Source organism: Astatotilapia calliptera, chromosome 20 (assembly GCF_964374335.1).
Source record: "Astatotilapia calliptera chromosome 20, fAstCal68.1, whole genome shotgun sequence".
Taxonomy (NCBI): Eukaryota; Metazoa; Chordata; class Actinopteri; order Cichliformes; family Cichlidae; genus Astatotilapia; species Astatotilapia calliptera.
Genome location: NC_137441.1, coordinates 36504852 through 36525327, shown reverse-complemented (window position 1 = coordinate 36525327; position 20476 = coordinate 36504852). Strand labels below are relative to the sequence as shown.

The following is a 20476-nucleotide window of genomic DNA, read 5'->3' as shown; positions in this document are numbered from 1 at the left end:
TGAGTTTGGCCTCATTGGCTCAGTGGGCATTATAACCTACAACTCTTGCACCAATTTTGAACATAACAATGAAGCTGAAAAAATGTAGTTGTTCACCAGCATCGCAATTCCATTACTTTTTATCATGGCTTACCTTGGTGTGGTTTGCAAAGTGCTTCAGAAAGATGAGGAAATCTGTTTCTTGCACCCATCCTGATTTATTTCCACTACCAGTACTTCCTACTGGTCCATCTCTGACACAGTGGTCTGCATAATGTATGTGTGGGAACACAAACAGTGGAGGAATTGTGTTGCCAATGGCATTAACCGCATATACAAAAGCGACCAGTGAACCTCTCTCTGCTGATGTCGTTGCCCCAACTTGTTTAATATAAGTTAAAGTAATAGTGTGGTAACATCTGCATTATTGTTACAACTAACCCAGACTGTTGCTGTTACAACTGACCCAGACTCCTATAGCCATGAACTCGCTAACATTACAGCCAACGGCTAAAACATTAGCACTAAAGACCTACACAGAATATATCCCCATAGACATACAAATAACATAATTCAAGTTTGATGAGTTTAACTGCAAAGCAGATAATGCTATTACAAATTGAAATAAAGTAGAAAAATTTACTTTTTGGCATACAAATGACTTTTTTTCATGTTAAATTGTCTGTGTTTGACAAAATGTGCTGATTTTTCACATGTGATAGCAGAACTGAATCGGGCATGCACAGGATGAGTCACATCATTTGAAACTTAGCCCTGATTGGAGAAATTGGAAGTGTTACAACTGACCCACGTAACAACTATCCCCGGTCTCCCCTACATTACTTTGCATCTTTTCATCATTCTGACTAAGTAACAACACAGTGGTAAACCGTTTCCTCAAAACAAAAGGGCAACAATGTTGAACCTCTTGGCCAGCTGAACCCTGGGTTTCCTTCAAAGACATTTTTGTTGTTGCACCGATGGTTTGTTGATTATTCTGAAACAAACCATAGGTGCAGATTTAGCGGCCATGCTCTGTCTCTCTGTACTGGCCATGTGATTGACTGCTGACCTTGTCGGGGTGCCCACACTGTCTTTTCTCCAATGTCAGGTGGGGCACAGTCTAGCCCCCCCCCCCCCCCCCCACCACCACCACCACCACCATCTCTGGTAACAAGTTAGCAAAAGAAATGATTTTTTTCCCCGCCTACCACTCTCAGGGCCCTGAAACATCTTGGCTTAGGGCCTGTTAAAGCTTCACTGCTGGGTATATAGTACCACAACTACAGAACACTGATAGACAGACAGAACTGTAATTAATGATATTCAAAAGTTAAAGCAAACGTGCAAATAATGCGTGTTCTCATATTCAGAATGAATCCTGAATGGAGCTTTATATATTAACAGTAGTATTTCTCCTGCAGTAACCAAAGTATGAGGTCCGTGTAGACAGGAGGTGCATTATCCAGGGACCTAACCATCCACCCCGATGGCACGCGATATGTAGTGATTTTTCCTAGACAAAAAAGTGGCATTACGACTACCACCTTCCTCATATCTCCCTGCTATCCCACCAGGAGTCTGATGTCCGGGGAGGAGTTTGCCTTGGGACCCACAAAACTTTTGCGTGTGTGCGTTTCGACGCCACGCCTCTGCCTCCGTGCGTTTTCCTCCGCGCGTTGATTTCATACCAAACTCATACTTTGCATTCCGCCTTTTTCTGTCAAACGCAGCTGTTTTGCCCTGGAAATACTCCCGAATCACGAGGCTACTTTTCTACAGAAAAAAGGGGCACACAACAAAACGCGTGTGCCTGTAGGAGCGGGGCAGGAGAGCCGTTGTGAGGTGAGTGTGCTCTCATATAGTTCTTTGTTGTGTGTAGCAACTTTTCATGCTGCAGCAGCTGCTTCGCTTCGAGTGTGCTGGAAGTTTTGGGATATTTGACATATTTCGCATTTTCCCGCTGTGCCTGTAGTGATTCAGGGACTCACGTGTTTAGCAGGGAATTCCTCTAATATTTACTCAAGCATTCGTTCTGTATTCGGCTAGTTTAATGCGTCTCTCAGACTTAGTTTGCAGTTTATTGCAGTATTATTAGCTCCCAAGCTAGCCAACTAGCATGTCAGTTCGAGTGTGTTAGCGGTGGCTTGCTGGTTATATATCCACTGAAAAACAGAAAATAACTGGTCGATAGCATACAATGACTACCACTGGAAGTGCTTGTGTGCGGTTTTTAGGAACTTTTATGGACAGTTAGTTGGAAGTTTTTCCGCTTTGGGGATCAAAGGGATATTTTGCCAACTCACACTCGGCTAAACCGCTTCCAAGCGTTCACCGTGATTTCATTTTCCCCCTGCATGCTCGCAGATGGGACTCATTTCTTGCTGCTGTGAAAGTTGTATCAACATGTGAAACTAAGAGTCGTAGGAGTTTCAAAGGAAAGGCCATGGGAGAATTTACAGCATATGTGTGTGATCTGATTGCTTTGTTAAAATTGTGTAAGATGTGACCATGTTAAGGTTATCCGAGTGTTTAAAAGAGTCGATCGGTTTACTGTCTATATCCATAAAGCCTCTCGGTACTGTAGTAGTCAGTGTGCAAAGAGTTCATAGAAATCTGTGAAGTTTTGGTTGTTCATAATGTCGACGGTGCTCCACTGGGAGCAGTAGACAGCCCCTAATGTGCATGACTTTTCGGTGTTCGCTGATCTCATAGCTTTATTTAGCTCAATGCTGTACTGGCCTCCTCGTTGCACTAAAACACCTGACCTTTTGACCACGGGTGCTATATTGAAACAGGCAGAGCCAGCAACATATGTGCTCTGTGGCCAGTATCCTAACTTTGCATCACCACTGCTCTTGACAAATCTGTGGCCATGACAGCTCATCCGATTTCAGAACTCCTAACCAAACTGCACAGCAATGCTCCCAGTGCTGGTAATGCAAGTCTGTGATTGTGGTGTATGTGTTACATCAGCACTAGGTTTGATTATTTAAGCCAAGTTTCCCCCTGGGATTTGTTAAACCGTCTGTGAGCTCCCCACCATGCTAAAGAAAAGGGTATTAGATGATTGACGCCCCCCCTTAATCAAATGCATAAACTAAGTTAACGTTAGAGTAAATTGTCATAAACATAATTTTTGTCATTACACCAACTAAGGTCATACTTCATGTTAACACATTTAGACTTCCTGTGTGAAAAATCTCCGTTTCTGATTATTACATGTGTGTGCTGCTTATAACTTTGTATATACAGAGTGTCTGTTTTTTAAAATGTATATTTAAATGTGTGTTGCCTGGTAGCCTCACATCTGCCTACAGTATCTTCCACTAATGAAAAACGTGAAAATGATGAGTAATATTTTTTGACATTCCAGAAATGTATCTTAGTAGTTATGTATTAAAGTAGTTCGATTTAATTTATTTATTTAGTTTTAGCAGTTTAGTGGTATAGACACTTTACTAGGCAACACCATTTGCTTAGCTGTCTAGTATGCCACATATGCTGACAGTATTTTCAATACTAGAGTCAAGTCATTCACATGGACAAACCATGATGACACCATATGTCATGTTGATATCATGCTGATGTCATGTTCCTGTCCTGCTCGTGCTGATATCTTATATTGGTCAGGCTCTACTTACTATACAGTTAGCTGACCTGAAATGTATGTAACCTAAATCCCACTGAAGAATATAGGAAACTTCCTTCCTTCTGTCTTATTAATCCTAATCAACCAGAAGCTCGGGCTTTAGACTGTTCTATATGCTTTGTTACACACACACACACACACACACACACACACACACACACACACACACACACACACACACACACACACACACACACACTTTGATTTCTGTCAGGGAGAGGGGATATCTCTAATGTGGTCATCTCAAGGGCACAACTAGCTTAGAGCATGGAAGCCCCTCCCACCTTCTGTTTGGATGGAAAGGCCAATCAGAAGAAAGTTGGCTTAAATGGAGGGTGACCTAAAGGAGGAGAAGGTGGAGGTAGAAGGGCCTGCTTTAGACATGACGAGGGGATGCACTGAGGGGCTTCACTAAGGCTCATTTTAAGATAAATAACAATTGTTTTTCAAATCATGACTCATGCAAAGCTACTCTTGTTGTGGTCATTATAATCTTTTTGTCTGTGAACATGAAAAGCAATATGACATCATGATGAGTTTGTTCCAGTCAGGACAAAGAAACACCTTCCCAGTTGCAGACGTCCCACAGTAGAGCTTTCAGGACAATCGCATCCCACCTCCCTCGAATATCAAAATGTTCTTTTAGACTTTGTGCTTGCCTGACCACCCCGCTAGGCCTTTCTGATCTCTATGGCAACAGCTCAGTCCAGTCAGTAGTGATTGAAACCGGGAAGGCCCTGCACACAGTGTGCAGAATAAACCCACCACAGCAGGGGAAGCTCAGCGACCACACTGATCCTCTGTGGTTCCTCTGTGGCAGGGACCATATTAACCACACTCTGGAAAACATTACACACCAGGCAACATTCATGTCGCATATGTGTGTCTGTGTTTGAAGAGACTTGGAGCATCTTCAACAATAACAAAAGAATGTGTAATTTCCTTATGTGGCCTACACAGCCAAGGTTGGAGTCTTCTAAAGTTTGTGTTGCCTTTTAGGCTAGTTTCTGTGTAATGAACAGCTAAGAAAAAGGAATAGCTGGTCTCATCTTCACTAAGCGCAGTCAGTTAAATATTTAATGTATTACATCTTGTGATCTCATCTTAATAGTGACACATCCTGGTAGTGTCCTTCTTGACCCTGGATAGTGTCTTTAAACATTTATAAACCCTTAATATTTTAGCTTGTCACTTGTTAGGTCTTTGACCACGGGTGCCAGAACTATTAATACACACCGTACCCATGGACGCTGTAAACAGCTCAAAGTGAATCTGATCTCGCTCTTGGTGTGTAGACACTTGTAGTCGGAGAAATCTGTCGCTATTCTCAACAGCCGCAAAGTTGATCTCAGTCTCGTCCATCCATCATGATGTCAGTGATGTGGATTAACAAAACAAGGTGTGTGGTTTAATTTTCTTGAGCTGTCAGTGTGCCTCAGATTCCCTGTGTTAAAAATAACAAGTTTAAAAACAATGAAACAATTTCTTTTTTTAGCAAAATGCTTTATACACTGCTGATCTAACTTAAGTTTTGGGGGGTTTTCTGTTCACATGAACGGATTAAGAGTAAGGAAATAAGCTCTTAAACCTGTACTACATTTTAATATGGGAAAAGTGTCCAAACGTCATGTTTTACTTGTTGTGGAAACCTCGTTCCCCTTCTCTAGGCTGCATACTACAGTCTAAAGATGTTCTGTGCTTTTAACTGCTTAGGTTGTCCACGTTTGGCATTACAAAATAATGTACATGCATGGCGACTACACTTAGGTTTGTTCAACTGCTCAGTAACGGAGCTATCTAATCAGGCAAGCGCATGGCAGTAATGCATTTAGGCAAGTAGAAATGTTCAAAGCAAGTATCAAAATGGGGATGAAAGATGATTAAAGTGACTGTGAACAGACAGGCTTGTCTGAGGATTTCAGAAACTGCAGATTATTGTCAGATAAAGGGAAAATGCCTTGTTGATGTCAGAGGCCAGATGAGAATGGTCAGACTGCTTTGAGCTGATAAGAAGGTAACAGGAACTCAAATAACCACTTGTTACAGCCAAGGTTTGCAGAACATCATCTCTGAACATGCAGCACATTGAACCTTAAAGAAGTGGGCCTACAATACCACTTTGAGTGTTTCTATTAGCTAAGAACAGGAAAGCAAGGCTAAAGTTCACACAGACTCACGTAAACAACATGAAAGCACGGGTCCACCCTGCCTCGTAACAATTCGTGGTGTAACTGTCTGGAGGGTGTTTTCTTAGCTCACTCTAGGCTTGAATGGGTGAATGAGGCAACTTGCATGAAGCACTTCAGGTGCTCAGGTACAGAAGAAAAAGCACTCTATAAGAACCGACGTGACGCTTAAAATGTCCTTAACTGCAAAAATGAATTAGCTGTGCACAGTTTACAGTTTTTTTGTATAGGACAGAAAACGGCTGCATCCGTTTCTCAAAATCTTGCTGCTTGCAGTGCAGTGTAGCTGTGACAACAACAAATCTGTTTCCTAATCATGTTTTGGCTTCAACATGGAAGGAAACATGTTAAAACCAGGGTTCAGGGTAAGTTTTGTAACAAGTATTTGTATATTTTTGTTAGTCCTGGATAAGGGCTTTTCCTCAGTTGCCTGTATTTCTGCCTATTGGTTTAAATTTTAAATTCAAGCTGAGTGTAATTGTGTGAATAGTATAAAAGTGAAAGTGTGCACTTCTCTCTATTGCTCTCTGGCCTCTTCATTTGTGAGGAGGGCAGACAGACAAAATGGAGAAACCTTCTTACAGCCACCACGCCCCCCAAAAAGCATAACACTGTAACACTAACGTGTCAGATCCAGTTTAGCGGATCTGTTCCACATTTATCTTGTTTCGTGTGTTGTAGGTGTGTTGTAGCTGGAGCCGTCATCATTGCGTCGGAGTGGAGTTGCCGTGGCAGCCCTGATGGGGCGCAGGAGGAGGGTGCCAGTCCCAATGGAGAGGGACTGGGAGACGGGGCGGACCGCGGATTGGACGGGGATCCTGAAGGGGTGTGGAGCCCAGACATTGAGCAGAGCTTTCAGGAAGCTCTGGCCATCTACCCTCCTTGTGGAAGGAGGAAGATCATACTGTCAGATGAGGGGAAGATGTATGGTGAGGAGCAGCAACTTTCTATCCCTTTCCCCTCTAGTTTCTTCTTCGATATTGAAATGAAAGCTCAAACAAAACATATTCAAAGAAGCTGTAATATATAACTGACTTGTTTGTAAAGGATTTGACTTTAATTTGTCGGTTTCCTTTTTGGGTTTAAATAATTTTCTTTCGATGACTGTGTAAAATTGCAGATATTTAAATTTAATAGAGTCAATAAACATAAAGCAATGACTGTAGCAGCCAGTATGACATGTTTGTTATCTGTAGGCACCCTTTGCTTGACCCAACCATTTTGGAATAAATAAAAATGATAATAATAAAGGCTTTACATGTATGAACACTTTATTCCAGAATTTTAGTTCTTAGAAGAACCACACCAAAAAAAACCAAATTTTAATCAACTGCCTGCACTTTGGGACAGAGTTGGTTTTTGACCCCTGTGCAGAATCACCTTGCTTTATGCGTAGGTGATCAGCTCGCAGGTATTTTCAACAGGCTACGTAGTTTTTTGTTTCAGAGGACAATCTGCAGTGATAAGGTTAAAGGAAGGAGCATGTTGACTTCTCATGTCAACTTGTAGTTAACTTCTGAATAACCTCTGTTGTTCTGCATAAATGGTCTGTGAAACACCAGGAACAGATTTGTTCTAAATGCACACAAGCAACGTTTCATGTGTTTGTTTTTTATTAGGATTGGTTTAAGATGCTGCCTGTGAAAAGAGCTCTTTATTTTGGCTTTTTTCTTACCTTATGAAACCCTTGTGATCCTTTTTTCTTTTTTTTGAAGGGGGGAGTTGAGTGTTTGCACTCTGAATCAGACTGTGAAGCATTTGTGCATTTGTAAGGGTGTTCAGCAGTGAGGGGAGCGGGATATATGATACCAGGTGACAGAAAGGGAAAGTTTGTTTCAGCATTGTGGCATTTTCTCCTTTTGTGGAAGCGTGGGGCTCAGTGTGTTGGTTGACCTTCCCTGCTTCCCTCTCCTTTAACGAGGATTGTCCCGTTGATGTATGCTTACACTTACTAAAAAGCAACACTGAGACTGAGCGTAATATTAGCTGTACAACACCCAACCTTGCATCGGTGCTTCTTAATACTGTGAGCTACTAAGTATCCATTTCAACTTTTGCATAATTGGATGTGACTTTTTATGTTAAGATATTGTTTAATATAAATGATAAACCAGTTTAGAGGATATAAAATGAAAACCACGGAGATTTATCAGCTATTTTTCACCTATAGTCAGATGTGGACAGGTGTTCCAACATCACCCAATATTGCTAAATGAAAATACATCTCATGCCTTAAAGTGGTTTGTGTGCATAAACACTCACACTAGTGTAAAGGAATTAAAACTACGCAGTGCTCATTTAGCTTATCGGCACAAGTGTGAATTAACTATTAAACTGTTATGAACACAGCATTAAAATTATATACTGATTTCATAGTAACGCGAATCTCAGTGGGTGTTTGCTTTAATTATCCTTCTTGAGCTAAACTAGGCCAGTCGTAATTGATCCAGCCTGCGTGCTGTCTTTGGTGGCAGTCATATGTTACTACCATGATGTCACCCTGGATTATAGTGCCAAGCAAGTATTTCTAAATAGGGATGATCAGCAGACTCGGTGACACAGATAATGCAGCGTGCGTGTGTGCGCGCGTGTGTGCGTGCGTGTGTCAGTAATGATGTTTTAATATTGGATTGATATTTTAGTTTGTTGAAACTTAACACTCAGCTTCTTCATCATCTATCTCTTCATAATCATTTGGCAGTTAGATGGGTGCTGGATAAATACTCTAATGATTTAATAAGTAATGCAGATGAAAAATAATATACTAACTTTGGCATCTACTGCTTTTAAATCACACCACACCTATATCCATCGTTATTAGACTTTGAAAAACATTTTCAGCACACGGTGACAAATATCTTGGCTTTTACTTTAGGGTTGTTTTTAAAGATTGATATATGCATATTTGGTGTTTTTAAAATCCACGTATTTATCCTTTTATTTCAGTCATGTAAAAAACTTTTTCTAACATCTGCTGTGTGTAGTGATTAATCAGTCCTTACTAAGACATTATGGCAGTGTAGTTAAAAAATAAATTGTTTTATTGTCACAAGTTGTGGATTACTTGTTTACGCTCTGCCTGACTCTACTCCAATCAGATTGTTACCTTTTTAGTGTACCAAACCTGCGATGCCCAAAGTTGCCTTGTACCCTCTAGTGCCCAACTGTGCAACATCAAGACTCAACATGATTCAGCTGTGGGGTTTTTTTCATTGCATCTTATTTTCATCTCTATCCTTAATCATCCTAGCATGCTGCACATCCTTTCCAGCCCAAAAGCCACTCAGAACAAGTCCTGTTCTCCTTCCTTAGTTTCTAGTCTTACATACAACTCACTATAAACCTTTTCCTTTGCTTTTACCACCTCTTTCTTTGCTGGATGACTAGCCTTCCAATACTCCTGCTTTCTTCATCTATCCAACCACTCCCCTTTGACTTTTTCTTTGCTTTCTTTGAATACTTTGTTGCATGTCCTCGTTTCACCATGGAGTCTCCTTTTCATCATTTCTCTGTTCCCTTCTGGTAATACTCTGTATCACTTTATTCAGTCTACTTCAGAATTCCTTGTGCTCTTTTAACGGACAGCCAGCCTGTGGGATTAAACTCAACACCACGCCTTCAGCTTGATCAGTTTAAATTTCTGACTCTCTCCACCTCAACAACACTCTTCACATACTTTTACTTGAAATTTCTTTCCTACTTCATTTCACTTCCTATCTACACCATGGTAGAACAGTTGGAATCAACCTCTGTTTCTTCTGGTCTTCCTTCCCCTCCATCTGGTCTCTTGCATGTATTATCGTATCCATCATGTCGGCCAGTTCTCTCCCTTTACCCGTCATAGTTCCTGCATTTAAATTCCTCCTCACTCCTGCCTTTCCGTCTTTCTTGCTGCCTTCAAACACGCCTTCCCCCTCTCTTCTTTCTTTGTCTTCGGCCAACAGTACCACAGTTTCCACTAGCACCCACTTAGCTAACAGTACCAGGGGCTGTTGTTGTTCACCCAGGCCCTTTCCAATCAAGTATGGAAATTACATTCTTGATGATCCGCATGTTTGATTAGGCAAAGATTATATTCCAGGTGCCCTTCCTGATGCAACCGTCACATTTATCAGGACTTGGGACGGCCCACTATGAGTACACTGGTTTGTGCCCTCACCTTGTGGCTCGGTTATATTACATATTTATAGTTGTAGCTTATCTTGCCTTATATTATAGCAAAATAGATCTGACATCTAAAGAAAGAGCTTTTACCCTTATGTGGAGTAGTGGCAGGCTGCAGGGTAGTGCATGTGTCCTGTTTTGGGAATTGGAGCAGACTGCTGTGTCTGAGTCAGCCCCTTCTGTTGATTTTGGGAAATTCTGTGCTCTGGTAACTTAACAGTGCTGATGTGACTCATCTGAAATCCCTACAGCGTCACAGCCTTTTCCAGAAAAAAGGATGATGATGATGATGTTAGTAAGTGTGCATGTGTGCTAAATGATTACAGCTGTGGGATCAGTCTGGTCACCTTTATATTTAACCGCTTGCGGCGTGCTGTATAATGGGTTACTTAGAAGTTACAAGCGACGAGCAGATCATCGGGTGTGGGTTGGAACTGAGAAGAGGGAGAAGGAAAGAGCTGACCAGGCAGTCTGTGCTGACCACATTTTGGAAGTCTGTTAACAATATCATGACCTCTCCTCTGCTTTTCTCTCCATTCCCACCATTTCTTCATCGCTTTTGAATGTCTGCCAGCAAGCAAACGCAAACCTGACTAAAAATTAATACATGCTATTCTTAATAAAAATGTCTTACAGCCTGAGAATAGGAGAACTTGACAAGTCTTTATGGGGATTTATAAGAATCTCACTACCTTGGAGACACACACTTTCACACTTAAAACATTTCACCATAAGTGGCATCACATTGAGGTTTTATTTTATGCTTGCAGATACAGACAGTGGATTCAAAAGTATGCACGGCTTCATTTTAGAACTTGACCAGTAAGTTCGGGACAGTCTAAACATAAATTTGAATGTCACTGTGACCACTAAACTCAAACAATAAGGACTCTCGGTCCAGCCATTTGTGTTACGATTGCACTTATTGTATTTTACGTTGTGAGACACAAACTACTAGACCACAACCACATTTGGCTTCAGATTCAAGGCAAATGAAGTTTAGCTTAATGTGGAGTGTTCACCCATGTCCGCCTGTCTTTTAGATTCATATTTGTTTCAGTGAACAAATGGGATGCAACAAGTGGTGCAATTTAACAACTTTAATATGTACAGACATATGTAGGAACGATGGTCCTTTTTTAAAAAACTTATTTGCTTTACATTGCCTTTGTCATACATCAACCACAACAGTCATAATTAACTTTGGCTTTAAAAAAATGCAGCCATTTAGTTTTGTTATTGTAAATTTCTTTTGATTACTAGGACATTCCTCCTCAGAAAATCGCACAGTTCAGTTCTGGAGCTGTGATTCTGTCTGTTTTTGCAGCATCATAAAAAGTTACAGGGTCCTACGTGGCTCAAGCAGCAGAGGGAGCTACTGCCTGGAGCTACTTGCAATCTTACTATAATACATGAAAGCTCTGTCTACCTATCTGACCACAAAACCCTTCTACATAATGGGAGCTGAGCTGGCACACAGTAGTGATGCCCTCACGTTGCCTAGCAACCACCTACACGTGGGCTAAAACGACCCATTTGTTGCATTTCTGCACCTGCGACACCATTAAAGCAAGCTTGGGATCATTTTCATTTATTTATATACACAAAGCTAGACACGTGCAATATATAGTCATCTTGTTGCTTAGCAACCACCTAACAGCCTCAAATAACATTTGATATAGTAGAACTGATGAGTGAATTGATGCTGTTTTTTAGATTAAGTTGATATGGTTCCTTGATCATTGAAAGATTTAAATACATTTTATTGTATATCAATAGTCATGTCACTCCCACATTTACCTTGTAATTTTTTTACCACTCCTGTTTTCTTACTTTTCTCAATGTCATTATGCAAATCAGTTTGTCAGCAGCACAAACAGCCCAAACAATACTGCAGCTTGGCCACATACTAGTAATGTAAATACTAGAGAGTGACTGTTACAGGGAGACATTTGAATATGCCCATGCTAAGTCTGCTCATAAGGTGTGAGCTATATCTGCCCAAACAGTGCAGTTTAAGAATAACTTAACAATTGTATAACGTGTTTGTTTTTTAGTCATTCTAATTTTATCAGTTTCTATGTCATGTCAGGTCGAAATGAGCTGATAGCTCGCTATATCAAGCTGCGAACGGGGAAGACACGCACACGCAAACAGGTACGCACAGATATTTGTGTCGACTACGACACTGATCTGTTTTATGTAACATTGTAACTTGTTCCACCTTGTTTAAATGAATATTTATGGACTGTGTCTGTTTAAAATGATGAAATCATTGTGTAAATGTGTGTTTTCACGGGGGTAACCCTGGGTCCACAGGTGTCTAGTCATATTCAGGTTTTGGCACGTAAGAGGGTACGAGAATACCAGGCAAGCATCAAGGTGGGTTCTCACTGACTATACTCTACTCCTCTCTGTAGTCACAGCCTTCTTCTTTTCTCTTTCCTTTTCCTTCATCCTGTCTTTCCTCAGGTCTCTAGTCACCTGCAAGTCTTGGCCAAGAGAAAGTCTCGCGAGATTCAGTCTAAGCTGAAGGTATACATGCTCACTGACTTTGCAATGCTAGCCGCTTCGCTTTGCATGCTCAGATGTAACTTGACCCAATCTTAGACGCAGATTTTTCTGCTGGGGTACTACCTGTATTGGGGGAATCTTTACTGTCAAAGCCGACTCCCACCACCTTAAAACTACAACTATATTTAACTGTATTTTCCAACCATATTCATGAGACTCGTGCCCTTAAAACTGGTGCCTTGCTCTTAGTTCTTAACATCGGCCATACGAGTCTCCAGGGAACTGCAACTGCTAATCAAATTGCAGACGATCAATATAACCTTCATGGAGCCTTTTTGTCGAGACCAGTAGAAAACTTTGATGGACCAAAGTTAAATCCAGTATAGAAGGACTTTGCTGCATGATTGGAATATAGTCAGTAGGGCACAGACATTTATTTATTTATTTTGCTTGTATTGTCTAGCATTGCACAGTGCACAAGTTTGTTTTCTTGAGTGTTTATATATGTTTGGCATCATTTTTATGCATGGCTGGTACGTTGGTCATTTCACTTGGATCAAGTTTGTGGCCTTAGACAAATAATTGCATGAGATTAGGTTGCTGGCTTTTGTTGACCACTTAGTTTACAATGCTAGCGGCATGTAACCTACATGCATGCCCCCATATCAGTAAACATGCAAGGTGTCTTTAATGTGGCCATTTGAGGAATTTCAAAAGTTTTCTCCGTTGATTTTTCTCTTTCTTTAGATTCTTGCTCTTGAACATTTCCTACATTTCTTTTTATCTTTTCTCTCTATTTCTTTCTTGTGGTTTTACCATTCTCTGTTCTACACAAAACAAACCGTCATTTTACACCAAATCTGTTGAACCACCTGCTCTCCTGTACACATGTGGAGAGTAACCTTTATAATCTCCAGATATAAACAAAGGACTCAGTTTTATGATGGAACAGATCAGTAGGACATATCCTGCTCTTTCAGTATAAGGCAGTGCTTTTGACTACAGTTACAGCTGATTTCACCTTTTTCACCCATGAAAATTTCATTCTAACTTGAAAAATGAACCTAAATTCATTAACTCACGACACCAAAGTGAAAATTGTGTTTTTAGGTTTTTGATTTTATTTATTTATTTAATTTATTATTCATGTATGCGCACATCTGTTTATTTTCTGACAAATTTATTTAAAGAAATAGTTGAAATAAGTATGTCAAAGCATTTGGACTATAAATTAAGTTCTTTGTGGACATCAGTCACTTTTGATTGTTGGCCATGCTCACATGGATTGTGCAGTTTATTCTTTCTGGGTCATCCGCTGACATTAGCTGAGACTTTGATGGTGCCACCAGCACTACTCCCAGACGAATCATGAATCATTTGATCCCATATGGAAAAGATATATATAAATCTTATAAAGTTTGTATCTGTCTTGTGTGAAACTTGTATGAAAAGCATATAAGAGTGAAAACAGATATAAGATCCCTTGAAAAATTATATAATGAAACTTGTATGTTTTAGTAAGTATCCAAAACAATGTATGAAAGTAATGAGAAAGTGGCCACTTTCATGAGTAATCACATATACGTTTTTACTATTTCTTTTCCGTATGGGATCAGTGATTGAGTCTTGTTGAGATGGTACTCCTCTCTGCAGTTAACTAACTGAACACCGATTAGTTAGCTTTGGGTTCTATCGAAGAAATACTTGCTTCCGTAGTTAAAGAGAAAACTCCAGGATGTGCTTCTAGGAACACTTCTAGCATCTGCTATCTTTTAAGCTGTGGTCTGCTAGACTGGTGGAACGGCAGAGAGGGACAGGGGGAGACTTAACAAACTGGTCAGGAGGACCAGCTCTGTCCTGGACTGTCTGCTGAAGTCCATCGAGCAGGTTGGGGAGGAGAGCATGTTGTCTAAGCTAACATCATCATGGACAACACCTCCCACCCCCTGCATGACACTGCGAGCACTGAGCAGCTCGTTCAGCAGGAGACGTTTACACCCACAGTGTAGGAAGGAGCGAAGGACACCCCCCCCCCCCCCCCCCCTCCACACACACACACGTACATATCTCTGTACAATTATTATACATATTTCTGTACATTGTTATCTCTATATGCGAACTTCAGTTGCTTATTTATATAAGACCACTTTGTGTCTGGCTTCTATATTTTATATTCCACTTGCCATAAGAGCTGCGTAACAGCCAAACTTCTCATTCGTGGAATAATAAAGCTTTATTCTATTCTATTCTATTTAGAAAATAAAAAACTTTTATTCAGACATAAACATGCAAAAAGTGAATGTATCTAAATGTTTTCTGAAGTATGAACAAGGCATATTCCTAACAATGATTTTGTGATCTGCTTTTACTTTGAATGTACTGAAGTTAATTAATAAAATGTCTTTTTTGCCATAGGCCATGAACTTGGTAAGTTTCGGTTATGCAACTACAGTTTTCTGCTTCAGGCTTCTGTGTTGTGTGGTTGGCATCACATTGCTGCTAGTCCACAGTTGCAGTTTTATTGCCAAACTCAAAAAACAAAACAAAACCCTGCTTGTTGCTCTTTCGTTTTAGTGGCTTTAGTGAAATACTGGTGACGGTTAGCTCTTCTTACTTGGTTTGCCTCCTGCTTCGGCTCCCCCTCATGTGCGCTTTGCTTTCTGCGCTATTTTTCCATATAGTTGCTGCATCATGCTTATGTACACTACATGTTGGCTGGCTTGCTGTCTAAAGTGGCCTTTGGAGTTGGCTGATCTTGGAATGATAACCTGCATTTTATTGTGACGTTTCAGAGTTTTGTCATTGTGTTTTACTTTGTCTTTGTCATTCAGGACCAGGTCTCGAAGGACAAGGCGCTGCAGACGGTGGCCAATCTCTCATCAGCTCAGATCGTCTCTGCGAGTGTAATGAAACCCCAGACTCCCTTTCCTCCACCAGTCAGAGTGAGACGCTAACACAAACACATCTGTTGTTTTCTACTTTTCGGGGTAAACGTGAGCAAATCGTTTTACTCAATCTGTTTCTTCTTTGTGTAGTTTTGGCCCGGCCCTATGCCAGGACAGCCTGGGCATTCTCAGGAGTAAGTATAGCTGGCACATACCTTGGTTTTCTGTCTTGAAAATCAAACTTTCTTGCGTAAGCAGGTACATTTACTCATTTTTGGGGTTATTTCTTCTGTTTCGTTTTTACAGCATCAAGCCCTTTGCACAGCCGCCGTACACTACACTCCCAGCCCCCGTCCCTGCACCTATCAGTAAGTGTGAACTTGATTTGCACAGTTTTTTTTTTTTTTTTTTAATAAATATTGTTATTTGAATTGTTTCACAGTTTTAAATGTTAAACAGGTTATGAGGCCTTGCCACCCCCTCGACCTGCAGCTATAGCAGCTCCTGTATGGCAAGACAGAACCATTGCCTCTGCAAAACTACGGCTACTGGAGTACTCTGCTTTCATGGAGACTCAACGAGACAGAGAGACGGTACAGACAGCCAGAACCTTTTGAAGCAAGAGTCCTCAATATAAAAATTTTTCTTTCTTTTTACCCTCTTGGACTTATTTCTCCTTCCCTTCTACAGCATAAACATCTGTTCGTGCACATTGGCCCATCAAACCCTGGCTACAGTGACCCAGTGTTGGAGTCCATAGACGTGAGGCAGATTTACGACAAGTTCTCTGAGAAGAAAGGAGGCCTGAAAGAGCTTTACGAAAAAGGGCCACACAATGCATTCTTTCTTGTCAAGTTCTGGGTACGTAACCAACAACACTAAACCATTTTAGCAAAGAAAGTCAGCAAGTTCTAATCTCAAAAACTGAGCTGGCGTTTAGGACATGCGCACTAACATGCTTAAGTGTTTACACTAGATTACTTTCACTTTGTTAAACAAAAAATTGGGTCTTTTGTAGAGTTCATTTTGCAGTCTGAGGTAATAACCTGCTACACCACACGGGGGAAGCAAAGCCAGTGTAACACTAGAAATTATGCAGGAAATTACTTTTTCACTTTTTTGTTCTTAAACAAGTGTTTTTAGTTGCATTATTATTATTCAGCAAATCAAACACAAGTTCTTGAATAGTTTCTAGCTCGGTCCATGTAACGTGTGAGTATTAAACACTACAGTTATATTCTTTGGTGGTGACGTCTTCATTTATTTTCTTCTACCCCTTTATTTTTTGTCGCACTCATTCTGTGTCCATCTCATTCTCCTTGTTTTAGGCGGACCTGAGCAGTGACATCGAGGAAGGTTCTGGCGCTTTTTACGGCGTGAGCAGCCAGTACAGCGGAACAGAAAACATCACTATCAGTGTTTCAACAAAGGTCTGCTCCTTTGGTAAACAGGTGGTGGAAAAGGTTGAGGTGAGAAAATTATTCACACATTTTAATAATGGCTCTTATTTGTTGAATATATGTACACATACTCAAATATATTTTACATTAGACCCCACCTGCATGTGTTTTAACTGCAAATAACGCATGTGGATTTCTCCTAACCAGACTGAATATGCACATCTGGAAGGAGGAAAGTACATGTTCCGCATCCATCGCTCACCCATGTGTGAATATATGATCAACTTCATCCACAAACTCAAACACCTGCCGGAGAAGTACATGATGAACAGTGTTCTGGAGAACTTCACCATTCTACAGGTGTGTGTGGGTAATCTGACCACCAATACAAAACCATACACTGTTTATAAACCTGCTTTGGTTCATAGTGTGAGGCAAGATTTGGTTAATAATTCATATAAACTATTATGTGGATAAAATGTAGAGTTGAATAGAGTTGAATATCCTTCGGCATCATTTAAAAACAATTGTTAAACTGAACTTTAAGAATTCATGAAAACGGCACGAGGGGGTTACAATCAACTGTACATTTACTGTATTGTACACTTTTTTTGTAGCTTTGCATATTTACATCGACATAGTGGATTTTAAATTGGGCTCGATGCTGAAAATCTTGTGAATATGATAACTTGAGAACAAGGTGATGTAGCATTCACACATTCATAATATAGTCGTCTCTACTAAAAATGGCAGAGGAGTTTCAACACCAGTGACCTTGACCTGAAGATCAGAGGTCAACCTTTATGATAATAATGAAATAGGTGAGGAACAGGCCTCAACTGACTGCCATGGTCCTTTCATGACAAAGTAAGCAGACATGATTTGACACTGAGTCCATTCAAAGTGCTCAGTTTCACTTCAGTTTTATTTCTATGACTCGATACACTTTTACATCGTAAATTAAAGACCTAGAAGTGATTAATTTGTATTTTCTAGTTTTCACTGTGTTTTTAAACATGAGGCCTAAAGACATGTCAGTGTAAGTGCGAGAGGCCTTTATTGCACTGGGGGGGGAGTGGCTAAATCAGTAATCTGGTACATTGTTAAAAAGGAGTGTACCAGCCAAATATTGACAGACCTAACTGCATGCTTATGACAGATTAGACCAGAAAGCTTTAGAGAGTCTGGCTCTCTCGGGGTGGAACCAAGATTAACAGCTCATAATCTGAACCATAACATATCTTGACCTTATCTCCACCAAGTCTACTGAAAAACTTCACTGACTCTCAAAACAACAGCAGCTGAAACCTAGTGCAGCATGTCCAGCAAGTAAACAGCATTTGGTGATGTGCATGAGTTTTGGGCTTCAGGCAGTCATTCACTGCAAATGATTTTAATCAAAGTATTAATACCAATTCTTAGATATTCATAAATGAGGTGAGATCTTAGATATTTGTGCAATTCATTTTGAACTAAATATAGAAATAGAAATATAATAATAATAATAATAATAATAATAATAATAATAATAATAGAAATGTAAAAATGGGTGTGAGTGGGTTATTCCAAAATGTCTGTAAAACCCCTTGAATTAAAGCTTGCAGTTTGGTCACATATTTATTAATTGATTGATTTTATTTATTTTGAAATCCACTGTGGTAGTGTCCAGAGGCAAAAAAAACCCCCCAAAAACAAATTATAGGCCTAACTGTGCACAAAGGTATTTTTGCACCTTCTTAATGTAATGAACTGAATTTGAAAAGGTTTTGCTGCACATTGACAAATGTACTTTCTCCCCCCTCAGTGCCTTTCTTGTCTTTATTTGTGTCTTTGCTAGGTGGTGTCCAACAGAGAAACTCAGGAGACTCTGCTGTGCATCGCCTTTGTGTTTGAAGTGTCCACGAGCGAACATGGAGCGCAGTACCATGTTTATCGACTAGTTAATGACTAGCAGCATGTTGTGTACATGCAGAGACTCTTCACGGACTTTTTGATACTCACACCATAAACACTATTTCCAGCTGAACACTCAGAATTGCTCCTCTATTCTAAACACACGTGTTTCAACAGACCAACCGTCACACTGTAGTCACGCCTGTTGTTTATGGTTTCCCATTGCTGGAACATGTATGATGTATGATCATATAACAGCATCCCTCTGCTTAAACCAAAAGAGTCGGCAAACGCAAAGGTCTTATATACATTAGATACTCCTTTTTTTTTTCTAATTGGAAATTGAAAAAACCTTTTAAAGTGAATCAAGTTTAACATGCAGTCCTTTGATCAACAATGGAAGACTGTGTGATGCACTACAAGTGGATCTTTGCATTTGCATCACAGGTGTGACTGATGTGAGATGAGTTTGAATATAATCTATGAAAACAAATATTCATCGTTCATGTAACCTGCCACAAACACTATTACTTTTACAGACTGCAGTAGCTCTGCGAGGTACAGTTTGAATGAGTCTACATTGGAATAGCCTCTGTTACCTGTTTAGTATGAAATCGTGGACTTCAGTCAGCTCAATCGAAGGTCCAAGGATACTGCATAAAGTATAAGTGAGCCTCATGTAAAGAAGAGCATGTTGTATTTATATTTGATGTTGTGTCAAAGTGTAAAGAGGGAGATCATTTTAGGAGTATTTGCTTTCTCTTTGTAAAGGTTTCCAGTGGAGGACGTGTTTTCGACTGCCTCACTTGTCGTTTTAAACAACAGAAGAATTCAGACAGTCTCAGACTAAGTTCACGTTTTGCTCTTTGCAGCATTTTTAACGACAGAATCACCTCCGTGGACGTGCAACTATTTTTACTTTGACTGTGTGGGCTTGCTGCAGTACTTCTACCTCCATGCGAGTTGGGATAAGAATGTGCTTTGATTTCTAAAGCCTTAAGCTGAGGAGCACTGATGTATAGGACACGTACACTACGCTTGTAACGGTACTGTTTGTAAGCCAAACCTAAGGTAAATAGTCCATTTTTGTAAAGATGAACTTTTTTTCTTTCTTTTTGTATTTCACCAGCAAAGCAAAAAAGTGTTACTCTAAAAATGTTAAAGGACGGGTGTTCGGGGTCTATCTGTTTTCATATGCAAACAATGGTATGGTACAGACCTCATTAAGGTCGCCAGCAGTGCACTGGGATAGATTTTGCCTGATAACACTAACGACTATCCAGCTGACACTTTTTTCTTTTATTCTATGTAATGTGTTGGATTATTGGTACATTTGGCTTTTCTCTTTCTTTAGTAAACCTCACATTTTTTACTTCCTATTACACTGTCATGGCCTCTCTGTGCAGGATTATCTTTGCCTGTGCCGAAGAGAATTTGTCATTTGACTTTCTATCATGACACTAAGAGCTAGCTGGCTCTATATTTTCTTTTTTTTTTAAAAACATGAGATCATATTTTAATACTCACTGTGTGGTCAGCCAAAAGTGTTTTATTTTATAATTGCGTGTACTGTTTGGCTGTGCCTCGTCACTCCTGCCTGCTCAGTGAATTAAAACTGGCTATACGCTGTACCTGTAAAGTTACGCGTTGGTGTCTTGATCATAACGTTTAGACAGATGAGAGGAAACGAGCCTTCCTGGGTCTGAAAATAACAAATGGTAAATATCATTTTTAATCCACTGTTCCTAATTTATATATTCTGGTTGATCATGTCCACATGCCTAATTGCTCTGAGTTCCTGCC

At 40.1% G+C, this 20476-nt stretch overlaps 1 protein-coding gene across 7 annotated transcripts; it reads left to right on the top strand.

Annotated features, from left to right (window-relative positions):
• The first annotated feature begins 1567 nt into the window (after window positions 1-1567).
• tead3a (TEA domain family member 3 a) lies at window positions 1568-20312 on the top strand. Of its 7 annotated transcripts, none has more exons than XM_080295124.1 (13): window positions 1568-1824; window positions 6499-6746; window positions 12074-12138; window positions 12454-12516; window positions 14911-14922; window positions 15327-15437; window positions 15531-15574; window positions 15687-15748; window positions 15840-15973; window positions 16071-16241; window positions 16709-16849; window positions 16988-17140; window positions 18618-20312. In XM_080295124.1, the coding sequence occupies exons 2-13, from the start codon at window positions 6740-6742 to the stop codon at window positions 18729-18731; spliced, it is 1077 nt and encodes a 358-aa protein (XP_080151250.1). In that variant the 5' UTR covers window positions 1568-1824; window positions 6499-6739; the 3' UTR covers window positions 18732-20312. The 7 variants fall into 7 exon arrangements, with proteins under 7 accessions (XP_080151250.1, XP_080151249.1, XP_080151253.1 ...); XM_080295123.1 differs by lacking the exon at window positions 12454-12516 and adding an exon at window positions 12301-12363; XM_080295127.1 differs by lacking the exon at window positions 14911-14922.
• Window positions 20313-20476: the final 164 nt, after the last annotated feature.

What these genes read in the sequence shown, in the direction of transcription:
- tead3a (XM_080295124.1), top strand. An exon ending in AGGTGGTGGAAAAGGTTGAG is followed by an intron (nt 16,850 to 16,987) that starts GTGAGAAAATTA and finishes TCTCCTAACCAG; the next exon opens with ACTGAATATGCACATCTGGA. An exon ending in AGAACTTCACCATTCTACAG is followed by an intron (nt 17,141 to 18,617) that starts GTGTGTGTGGGT and finishes TGTCTTTGCTAG; the next exon opens with GTGGTGTCCAACAGAGAAAC.